Source organism: Archocentrus centrarchus, chromosome 7, assembly GCF_007364275.1.
Source record: "Archocentrus centrarchus isolate MPI-CPG fArcCen1 chromosome 7, fArcCen1, whole genome shotgun sequence".
NCBI classification, from domain to species: Eukaryota; Metazoa; Chordata; class Actinopteri; order Cichliformes; family Cichlidae; genus Archocentrus; species Archocentrus centrarchus.
In genome coordinates this window covers 20,758,438-20,770,702 of record NC_044352.1, presented here as the reverse complement: position 1 = coordinate 20,770,702, position 12,265 = coordinate 20,758,438, and the positions used below count along the sequence as shown (strand labels likewise).

Here is a 12,265-nt window from a genome sequence, read left to right as displayed (position 1 = left end):
AACCCCTCTGCATTGATCCCTAGGTTGCTCGGGGCTGTTGCCTAATTCTCCAATTTTCAGCTGTTAGAGATAGAATTGGAATAATAAACAGCTGAACCTCCCACTAATAATCCCACTGACACCCCCTTCCCCTCTCCCCCTCAGCCACCCGTCTTCAGGACAACTGGGGTTGGGGTAGAGTTTCTCTGTCCACCGTAATCTCAGTCAAAGCTCCAGCACTCACTCCTCTGCCCTAATGAAAAGATATTGGCCAGTTTTGTAAGCCTGGAACTGATTATCACTATACAAACACATGCACATTCGGATGATTTGTAGATACTTAAGGCATCTGCGTTTGTTATACACCTCAGCATATGTATGTACGCTTGCAAACTCAATCTGGAAAAGGAAAAAAAAAACTTATTGGTTTCCTCAAAAAGTCAAGTCTTATTGAGCTTGAAGATTCTGCCACAGGAAGGAGAATACAGGAAATGTAATATATGCTTTAAAAATAGAAACAGCAAAAAATTATTTTTTTTGTTGTTTTCTTTTATGTCATGTAGGTAGACCAATGTGTTTGGATTTTCAGTTTCCCTGAAAGAGGACCTGATCATTTCTCTCTGAGTAGCTTTGCATAATTCACAGTCAAAAATAATCCTAATTCATCTTATACACAGCCATGGTGTGCAGAAGCTCAGTTCAACCTGTGTCTGGAAAAAAAAAAGAAAAGCCGTTTTAGCTCCTCTAACTTGAAGGCCACCCTCCCTTTAAGCCAGCTTTCTTTTGATTGGCTGCTCCTTGCAAACAGATGTCTTGAAGGGCCAGTGGGAAATGCTTTTGTGCTCACAGCCAGAGTGGTGTGCTTGAAATGACCATATTAGGTATATTCTCACTCTGGCACCATATAGAGGGGAAAAAAATCTGTCTGAAGCTGAGTGTTTAGAGCAATCTGAACCCTAAACCTTTGGCTCATAGGGATTGCTGACATGTTTGATTTGAGGATCCTCTGTAACCATTCATACACATGATAAAATAACAGAAAGCCTAATAGGTCCACTTTAAGTAATGTTTTGGTCTGGCCAATTTACACAGTCATATAAATAAATTCTTTCCTGATGTCACACCTGAGGCACACTCCTCTTTATCCCAAAGCATTTATTTACTGCCTGTTTGCAGTGTTGTTTTTTTTTTTCTTTTTCAGACTTGAAAATAAAACTTCTTTATTATCTCTACTGGGAAAGTAATTGCCAGTCAACAATATTTAACATTTTTCAAATACTCTGAAAATTTAATATCAGTGTGATCTTCAGTCGAGTCAGTGTCAGCAGCTCTTGAAAAAGGTGAAAAATCAGACTTTGTGCTGGTTAAAGTCTGACTTCAGCTCTCTCTGAAGTTCACTGAATTTTCTCCATGACAGCTGGCAAACGTGTTTTAAGAAGGAAGATTAGTGGCTAAAGAGTTTTTTCAGTGAGTACTTAATGACATGTTGGGCTCAAAAATAGTCAGGAAAAACAAAGAAAAGTCAACAGTAATGGTCGTTGATAATAACACCACCATATATTCTTAGTAATGTTCCATTTTTGGAATGTTGTCAGTAATGTGAGTGGCAGGAAACATGTTGTTCACTGTGGCCCTACTGTCAGTATTTGCCCAGTCCACATAACTCCTTGATCATGTCAGCACTGAGGGGTTAATTGTGAAGAAGTGAGGGATGTCTCGCCTGCTGTATGCCCTCAGTAGAACTGCAACTTTGACTGACTTTGTCTCAGGAGCTGATTTCTGTCCATGCAGCTGTTAAATGTGACATGTTGCTTGGCTAATCACCCCGTGTGGCTGCTCTGCATGCAGATTTTCATTTAATCAAATTAAATGTAAGCCTGATTCAACGGTTTGGCTCAATGAAAAAAGGCTGACCTGCTACCACAGTTCATCACTGGGGCAAACAGCCTACTGAATGGCAGTGTTGAGCTGGCATATGAGGTGAAATACTAGTGTGTTGACCTGTACCCTTTGTCCATTCAGGAGTAATTTCAACCGCCACGGCTCTTTTGTCTACCTCTTATATCTTTCTATTAACCTTCACCCACCGGGCGTCTTCCGAGCCCTCACAGTAACCCATGTTCCTTACTTTGTACTGCACAGAAAGCCTTCTGAGATTTTGGGGGCCCAAACTGTCACAGGTGTGCAGACCTATCTCAATGCATGTTTGTGGAGGCAGAATGGCACCTGTCAAACTCCGCTGTGACATGGGAACTGGTCCGTGCAGATAATGCCTGCTCTTTTTCATTGTTACACTCTGTGTTATTTCTTTCAGTTTTTGGCTTGCTTCAAGTCCTGGGGCCCTGAAGTCTTTGTGCTGCAGTAGTGCTGGACTCAGCATGCTGCCTGTGTCCACACACTGCTGCCTCAGCACTAATAAGGCAATAGTATGATAGAGGGAGCGCCAGTTGTCTGCTTTCAACGTCCCTACTCAACTGTACCCTTACTTAATGCCCTCCCCCACAAAGGCACCATTAGCAAATCTATTTAGGATCCCATATTAGGGAAAAAAGTCTTAGTCTAATTGTGGTTCTGAACTGGGACTCCCTGGGTGTGGTAAGTTTTGTAACCACACTAATGAGTTGCAGTGTTTCCTCCAATGGGTTTATTGCACTACATTCCAATTTAAGCCATGTCACTGACCACCGGAGCATCTCCTAAAAAAGCTCAAACCGCATGGTTCAAATGAGACCCCCCCCCCCCCCCCCCCCCCCCCCCCCGGTTATATCACTGTACTCACTAAAATGAATGCTAAGGCTTTGATACAGGAAGGCCTAACAGGGAACTTAAAAGCAGTATACAAGACATTTACATGCTTCTCATGTAAACTGTAACCAGGACATTGGCTGTAAAAGTTAATAATGGACAGGTTTTTTTTTTTTCTGTTTTACTAATAAGGAGGGATTTCTTGGTAATATGTGGGATTTCTCGTGGGTTTTTTTCTCTTTTTTTTTGTTTTTTGTCTCAAGATTTAAGTATTAAACAGAATGGTAACATCAGAATAATGTTTTTGACTGCAATTATTCACCAGTGATAAACATGACAGCGTTATATCACTTAACAACATAATGAGCTGTAATGGCATCAGTACAGTATAATGATTACGCACACCATCTTCTGGGCCAACACTTTCTCTAATGCTCTCATGTGATAAAGTCCATGCACACCTATTGTGATCAGTGTCCCTCTCTAGTTCAAGCCTGCCTGGTGACTGTGCCTGCTAATTTCTATATGAATATTTGTGGCTGTGTGTGTGTGTGTGTGTGTGTGTGTGTGTGGCATGCTGCAACATGTGTGGCAGTGCAGCGGGGAAGCTTGAGTGGAGTAGTGGCTCTGTGTAACAGGAGGAGATGACTGAGCCATGTGGCCCTCAATGTGGTGCTAAAAACAGCCCAACAGCTGTGTGAGAGTGTGTGTGTGTGTGTGTGTGAGAGAGAGAGAGAGATGAAAAGTGAGTAAATGAAGCAGCACCTGACCATGAGCTAAACAGCAAAACATTTGAGTGACAAATATTTAATCAAAAATGCATCAGAAATTTTAAAGCAGTAGGTTTTTTCATTTTTACCAAAACAATAGTACAATTTGGTTATTTTTTCCTTTTTTTTTTCCTTTTTTAATATTGTTCTCTACGGCAGCACGGTGCCATGGTGGTTAGCACTGCTGCCTCACAGCTAGAATGACATCTAAAAGGTCTGGGTTCGATTCCACCTTGGCCCGTGCCTTTCTGTAGCCGCTTTTCCACCGACGGGGTTCCGGTGCCGGTGCCAGTATTTGAACCTTTCAGCGGTTTTCTTTTGGGAACAGCACGGGCAACGACACCGGCATCGGAACCCCGGCGGTGGAAAAGTGGCTTGGGTGGAGTTTGCATGTTCTTCATGTGTCTGCGTGGGTTTCCTCGCACAGTCCAAAGACATGCAGTTACTGGGGTTAGGTTAATTGGTCACTCTAAATTGCCCATAGGTGTGAATGATCATCTGTCTCTCTGTGTTGGTCTTGCGACAGGCTGGCGACCTGTACAGGGTGTACCCTGCCTCTCGCCCTATGTCAGCAGGGATAGGCCCCAACCCCCCCGCGACCCTGAACAGGATAAGCAGAAGAGAATGGATGGATGGGTTTTGTTCTCTAAAGCAGAAACTCAGTCAGCAACAAAAACATACAAGGGCAGGAATACATCCTTTCTGATGTGTGATTATTTTTTATTTATTATATAAATCAGCTGCAGAATAGCATGGTTACACTTTAGTAATAAGAAGTGTTTTTTTTTTCCAGAACTTAAGGAATAAAAACAATTTCCAACAGCATGCACAGAGTGGAACAAAACAGGCTATGAGGATAAGGACAGATCTCTTTCAGTCACTACAAACCATTCCTTTTTTTTTTTTTTTGTCTTGGCCCTCGTTTCATCTTCATTTCTCCTAACTGTGAGAAATCTGGCTGTTACTTTTGATCGAGAGTTCAATTTTTCATAAACATGTTAGCTGTCTTGTGCAAACTTTTTTTTTTTTTTTTTTTTAATCATCTGTGGAACACTGCCCGTCAAATATATCGTCTCTATCTGGAATGGAAATGATTATACATGCTTCTATTTTGTCACTGCTCAGTTATTGTGATTTGTGATTCCTTTGCCGGCTGGCTCACTTACAAATGGTCTGCAATGCTGCTGCGAGGCTTCTCTCTAATGTGACACCAATTCTGTCCTGTTTAATCTGGCTCCCCATCAAGTTCAGCGTTCAGTTCTAAGATTTTGGTGATTTTCTTCAGAGCTTTTCATAGCCAGATGCCTTATATTAGTGAATTTCTCCATGCATTATATAACTACTAGGTATCTGAGGTAAGATGATCAGTGCTTGTCAGTGGTACCTCGGTCCAGGTACCACTGGACTGTGGGGACTGTGCTTTTGAGGTTGTGGAACTCTCTTCTACTGGACTTAAGACACTGGACACTGGTGAAGCTTAAGACCAACCTGTGCAGGTTTGCTGTAATTGGTTTTATCCATTTATACTGTTTTAATTGTGCAAACTTATTTTACATTATAAAGTACTTTGACGTTTGTTCATGAAAAGCATTACATAAATAAACTTTGCTTACTGACTTTACTTATTGAGGAGTTCACTGGATGCTGCTTACGGGCAGTGCAGCTGGTTCTGCTACAAGTGACTGGAATATACACCTCTCAGCCACAACATTAAAACCATCTGCCTAGTTTTATGTAGGTCTCTCCTAAGGCTGCCAAAAAGGCTCTGATCCATTGGGGTATGGACACAGGAACTCTGAGGGTGTGTGGGACCAGGACAATGGCAACAGATGTTTGGGTCCTGTGCCGAGTAAGGCTTCTGTAGATCGGGTCTGTTCTGGTGCATCTCCCAGATGCTTGATTGGATTGGGATGCTTGATTGGGATTGGGAGTTTAGAGGCTGAGTCACTGCCTTTGGCTCTATTTTTGCTTCTGGCAATTTTTGTAGTGTGGTGGGATTTGTTGTCTTTATTATAGTAGATTACGCATTTCTCGACTACCCCTCAAACGTGGTTAAATTTCAGTCCCACTGCAATAATGTTCGATTAGAGCGAAATTGATGCATCTGGGGTTCTGAATGGTTTGTTTATCATTTCTGTACAGCTGGGATACACTTTCTGCTGGTATGTAGATAGTGGGTCTGAAACCAGCATATTGGAAAATATTTTTCATGTCTGCCACAACATTAATCCCACCTGCCTTCTACTGGGACGGTCTGCTCATCAAAACAGCTCTCACCCTTTGTGACATTGTGGGTTGCATGCTGGAATCTGAGAAGTTTGAAGGAAGGGTTAAGGCCTTGGGTCCTACTTATATCATGATCCTTAGATCTGTTCCTGAGAGTTTCCATGGTGTGGTGTGGCACATTGTCTGGTCAGGGTATGTGTCAGAATAACAGATGAATATCCTAGCATTCATCTGTTGGATCCGCTAGGATTGTTATCTGATGATCCAGTGTTATTCATTTCACTGATCATAGGTTTTTATGTTTCAGTGTAAATGATAGCCTGTCATTACTTTGCACAAGCCTGGCACATTTTTCCAACCCTAGACTTTCTTTAATGGAGATTGCACTCTTATTTTATTTTTCAATATTCTTAATGTTGTAAATTAAATATTTCAGTAGTTGTGATGAGAAGATTAGTTCACTGTACACATTTTCAAAATGTTTCAAAATGAGCAGTGAATATACAACTGAAGTATGATTAGCACTGTGTAAGAAGTATTCATTTTTTCCTTGTTTTTTTATTTTAGTTTATTTGATCTTTGTTTTAGTGAAATCTATTAATCAAAAATGCGCTGTAAGAAGTTTAGCTGTAATAACATTCAGCCTACACCATTTCAGTTAATTTGTGTTCTTTGATTTAATTCTTTGTCAACTTTTTAAAAAAAACTTAGTTTTATTCATCTAATACAACACATAATGCAATAAATTTTGTATGTGCAAATATGGTGCTCAAGAAAACAAATATTTTAGAAATCTGCCTAAAAGCTTGTTTTAAAACTAAACATTTTATTATTTATTAGGCAATTAACAAACTAAATTGACATTTTTATACCCAAACTTGAGCCGGCACGCTGGATTTCTCAGAAATTAATCATAACATTTAACCACTAAAACAGATTTTTCCTTTCTTTTTCTTTTCTTTTCTTTTTGTTCAGGAACGTAAGTAAATAACTCTAATTTAGCATCTTAATTAAAACGTCATTTTTTTCAGCTGTTTTGTAAAACATTACACTTGAAATTTATGGACAACAATAATTATATTTTAGCACTTAAAAACATTATTTTGATTAAACAGCTTACACACACTAGGGGGGATATTTGTTCACAAGATCGCCCTGTCTGTAATGTGCTGAATGGTATGGTCATGTCTGGTACGACGGTCCCACATCAAGGCTTTGTGAAGGCAGGTCTTCTGGGATGTGGGTGTGTGGTTGAGGTAACTGTTGATGAGTAAATGCCTCCAAACCAGCCGGCTGCTTGCTAAACCACATTGTCTTCCTCGTCTTACATGCAGAAGATGTGTTGTGTGGGTGTGGCAGCTTAGGAATCTTTGGAAGGCATCTATTGCAGAGCTTGGCTGAGAAACAGAAATTAACAATACACTCATACATGTTAGGATGCATTTTTCTGCTTTTGAGTGTTTATGTAAATACTTTCTTCTTAACTAGTAATAAGCATTTTTCACGGATCATTTTTGAAGTATGTTTCACTCAGCCAGAGAAGAAATAAGATTGTTCCTCAGTGTGTTTTTACAGCAATTTGACCACTGTTGCCCTTTCTTAATCCTCCTGTGCCGATCCAAACTTACCCTGGGCATTTCTCTCCATATAAAAACTCTCCACTGTCCTCTGTGTCCAGGTTTCAGTGTGAGCACCTTCATGCTCTCTCTCCTTCAGAGGATGATTGGTCAGTTCCACACCCTCCCTGCTGCCCTCCCCTTATTCTCTATCTCTCTTCCTACTTAAATACTTTTAGCATAAAGAGTGAGAAGGAGGGGAGGGAGAGGGGGATGGGAGATCCATGGGGGAGGGGAGCTGAGTGCTCACTCTGTCACTAGTGAGGGAGGGAGGGAGAGAGAGAGAGAGAGAGAGAAAGAGAGAGCTGAATTGTGTCCCATATGTGGGGAAAAAAAGCATAGCAGTGCACACACGGGTCTGGTCTGCTCCAGGGATTATCCTAGCGCTTTCAGATCTGATGGAGGGCATGCAGGCATGAATAGGTAAGACTGCTTGTCTTCTCTGCATCTATGTGTTTATCTGCTGTCACAACCCACTGCTATCCATGCTATTTGACTTGGCTCTGGTGGCCGGCTGAAGTTGGTGGAAGATGGGAACCGAGCGTGTTGAAACGGCTCTCCTCTTTGGCCACTGACCATGAGACATTTCCTTGAGAAAACTAAAGCTCCCAACTCTGCCTTCTCCTTTCAGCCTCGCTCTGACCTGTGCAGGGGCAGGGCGCAGTGTTTTAAGTGGAGACTGTGGTTTGCTGCTGTAGTGTAGATGTTATTCTGGGCTGAGTGGTAAAAGTTGACTGTCAGTTGGAGCAGAGTGGGTTGTAGTCTGATACTGTGTTGTACGTGCAGCCTGTTGGTGTCCAGAGATAGCCTTGCGGTCATTGCGTAATTTATCTTCCATGTGAACAGTACATGAGTGACTGTAAACTGGGATATACTTGGTGTTTAAAGCAGACCGACTGTTGCAGAAGTATTAACACAGCATTAAGTAAAAAACACCAGTGTTTAAGAATTAGTTTTACATATTGTTACAGATTGTATAATATGATTTTTTTTTAAAAATAAATGCAATGTAGATTCTAAAAATGTATTCAGAATTTAAGAAGAGAAAATTGGCTTTCGCACAAAGCTGAAATATTACAAATGGCAGCTATGAAAAATATGCTTTTGTGGAATTATTTTATTTGCACAATCTTGCTCAGAGAGGTGCTCCATATGAGGATAACAGAAACTGGAAGATTAAGCTGGTTTAATCTGTGTATGCGACTCTCACACCTTGACTTTACAACCACAATGGAGATTTGGTGTCATTTATTGTGCTTTATCTTTGAAAGTAGACAGACAATAAATATCTGGTTATAGTTAGATTTCCACATTAGAAATCCACTTTAAATCATTTCACAGCTGAGTCTGATTTGTTTAGACAGCTTAAAAGGAGAAACTTTGTCCATACAGGAAACATGTTTTCCTCTGCATTTTGTTCGTACAGCTCCAAAAGTGTTCTCTGTCCTAAGAATGCAGTCTTTATTGCCCCAGTGCACAGAGCAGTGGTATGCATGAGTCTTTGTGAGGCAGATTTAGAAAGCCCACTTTAGAGGCTGGATGCAGCTTCACAATCAGCTTAATGCCTGCCTATAATGAACGCCCTTGTGTGCCTCAATTTGGCAGACTGTGTGTGCATGTGTGTGTGTGTGCGTGTGTGTGTGTGTGTGTTTTATGTAAGTGTGAATTTTGTTTTTGTTAAACTGATAGGATTCTCAGGTTCATCAATAATTCTGTCAAACTCTGGTTCAATCCCGATCCGTGTGGTTGCATGTGTATTCCCTTCTGAGCTTGCCTGCAAGTGTTGGTTGACATGTGAGTGTCCACACACACAGTGCAGCAGTCGGTAACTACCTCACCTCTTTTTCTCTCTCTCTTACTCTCTCTCACTCTCTCAGGGCTGTTCTGTTGTCAGTGCAAGCTCATGCCAGTGATGGACTACAGCCGGATGGGCACTAACCTTAGCTGGCATTCACAAAACAGCCTTCCTCCTTACTGAGACCAGCTCCACAGAATGCTGAGTCCTATTGTCCCCTATAGTGAGTACACTATACCCTTCTCTATATCTACTCTGCTCACCAAACAGCCTCACTTCACCGGCTCGGACTTTGCCTTAATCAATGAGTCTCCGTTCCAAAAAAAAAGCAGGAGTGAATACTGTGTGTTCTGTAGTTTGCAAACAGAATGAAAAATGCACAGGCAACTGATTCTTTTTTTGTTGTTTTTTTGGGTGTTTTTTTTTGGTTGTGTGTTTTTTTTTCTCCTCCTTGACGTGCACTGTGGAAATGCTAAACCCCAGGCACAGGCCCTGTCTGAATGTTTCATCAGCAGACGGAAGACACAGATGGGGAGAGGAAGAGGTTGGAGGGCTGATGGTTTAAGCTACAGAAACCCTTCAGTTCTCAAAGTGTCATTTTACCAATACAACACACACACACACACACACACACACACACACACACACACACACACACACACACGCGCGCGCGCGCGCTGCCTCCTGCTCTCCCTCCTTTTTTTTCCTTCTCTCTTCAATGCTGATCTAATAACTAACATGTCCAGTGTTCGGCTCCCCCTTTGCACCCTCCCACCAGGTTTCATTTGAGTCAGAGTCCAGTGCTTTGGCTCTCCAAAACAGCATTGTTTGCTGGCCAGCATGGGGCTGCCTCCGTGGCCTCGTCCTCAAGCGCGCCTTTTTCCCAGCTCTGTAACTGGCCTCAAAGGAACATTATTGGCTTGACAGTTACAAGAAATTGAAAAAAAAAAAAAAAAAGGAAAAAATCACCCAGAATGAGCAATTTAAAAAGTATTACTTGGAAATGGTTTGTAGGAACTTTTGATTGTGTTTATAAATTTGGCAAAGGTTGCAGAGGCGAGTATGTGGGTGTGTGAATTCAAAACTGGAAAACAAGAGTTTGATTAAAGCATCACGAGCAGATGTTTGACAGCAACCATGACTATTTGTTTGCTTTTTGTAAATTTCAGCCTCTAAATAGTCAAATAAGTAGCTGACCTCTTGTTTTGTTTTGAAATATGTCCGTTCACAAGTGGACAAGTGGATAAACTATTACCAGCTCAAAAAAAACTTTTTTAAAAATTATGTTAATAGTTGAAAACCGAATTAGGCTGAGTTGTTCAGATAGCGCTCATGTCCCATGTGTTTGCAAGAACATGTATGTGCTGCTTCCCACTAAAGACTGCTTAACAGGTTTCTCCACCAGCTCCCTGAACCCTGCGGGTCCACACTGACTCGTTATACTCAGCGCTGCTAAAATGGACAGTGCGACTAAGAATGTCGCAAACTGATGGTGGAATAGTAAGCATGCCTTCAGAGATGAGACACTGCTGGTCCTTCATAGTACTCTTCCAGCACATTATGTACTAGCCTTTGTGTGCCTGTGTGTTTTGCTGTTGCAATCGGGGGACACAGTGCTCCTTTTCATCTTCTCACATCAACAGCTTGATGGTTTTTCATGTGTGGTGCAACTCTGTTCTGCAGTTTTTCTGCAGGGTTGAGCTCATTTCAGAACGGCCTGCTAGTATTTGCACATGTAGAGTTCACAAAGGGGATTGTACGAGCACACGCACCAGTGTTCGGTAGGCGCACCATTTATTCTCAGACCCGTGACACACAAACATGCCTCTGGGCTTGCTCATGATGCTGTAGCACACTGTCTTTTAGATAAGGACTTTGAGTATGTGCAGTGCATGTGAAGACTCTCACCTCCATGCTGGAATCCCCTTTGTGGGAATGTGGAGCATTCCTGCCTCCCAGTGCTGCTTCTGGCTCCTGCTGTTGGCATTTCTGTTGATTCAGAGTCAGGTCTCCTTGTATGAGTGCAAGCAAGGTGATGCATGGTTAAGACAGGTACACCCCCACACAGTAAACTTTCGTTTTTGGGGGGGGTTTCCTCAGAAATATTGAGTCTTAATGATTAAGATGTCATATTTAGTTGGTGCATGAGCATCTGATGCTACAGTGAATTACATTACATGCTCAGCCCTTGTCCTTGTCTCCGGCCAGTCCAGAATACTTCAAGCTGGGGTTAACAGCTATGGCCGGACCTGAGGAGAAACCTGAGAGAGATTCCAGGGGCCATGGATACTCCTGGAGGGATTTGGTGCAAAGAATCTGTAATCTGCACTTCAAACACACTCTTAAATCAGTCCCAGGCCGCCAACCCAAGAGTGCCCTAACTCTTGTTGCTGGGGGCCCCTGCTGGTGTAGCAATACCTTTTCTTTTAAAACAGAACACACACACACACACACACACACACACACACACACACACACACACACACACACACACACACACTCCCAGAGCGACTACACATAAGAGCCCAGATCTGGCAGTTTTTATAGCTCTCTCCTCTTACTGACCCCTCTCCTTTCTCTTGCGCTCTGTTTTTATGTTTTGTGTGAGTGTCTTTGTGAATGACTCCAGCAAGTCATGGAAGCATTTTGTTTGGAGAAAAAAGGAGTAGATCTCATCCCAGCTCCTGAAGGAGCAGGTTGGAGGGCTGTGCCAGCGTGTATATCTATTGTAGGCAGAGTGGTATGAGTGGTGCAGTAGAGGGGTCTGTGAGGCCCTTGAGTAAACACACAGCCTGCTAAAGTGTGTGTGAATAAGTGCTAGGATCATTAGTTTGGGTGTGAATGGGCTCTAATTAGCCACCAGAGTGAGTGCGTGCGTGAGTGTTTGTGTGTGTTTGCATGCATACATCTACGTCCACAAGAAAAAAAGGTTAGGAACCCAGGCCCTGTGAGTTCACGGGCCCTGTGGTTTGTCTCCCCATGGGTTTATCAGCTCATTAAGGAGACCTCCGCTCCCATTAAGGGTCCAATTAAGAAGCAGGGTGGTGAGGCTCATTTGGATGGCAGCGCTGAACCAGATTCCTGAGGCAGCAGAATTCAGAGCTCGACAATGCGACACATCTTTCACACCGGCA

General features: G+C 42.3%; 1 protein-coding gene across 3 annotated transcripts in view; it reads left to right on the top strand.

Moving 5' to 3' along the window:
* Positions 1-12,265, top strand: part of fignl2 (fidgetin like 2) — a 49,005-nt gene that overhangs the window by 25,425 nt on the left and 11,315 nt on the right. Inside the window, exons 1-2 of one of the 3 annotated variants that reach the window (XM_030732693.1) lie at positions 7,667-7,759; positions 9,214-9,354. In XM_030732693.1, coding sequence (XP_030588553.1) covers positions 9,330-9,354 — 25 coding nt within the window. In that variant the 5' untranslated portion in view covers positions 7,667-7,759; positions 9,214-9,329. Of the gene's footprint in view, positions 1-7,637; positions 7,760-9,213; positions 9,355-12,265 lie in introns of those variants that run through there. The other 2 variants (XM_030732694.1, XM_030732696.1) reach the window with 2 other exon arrangements.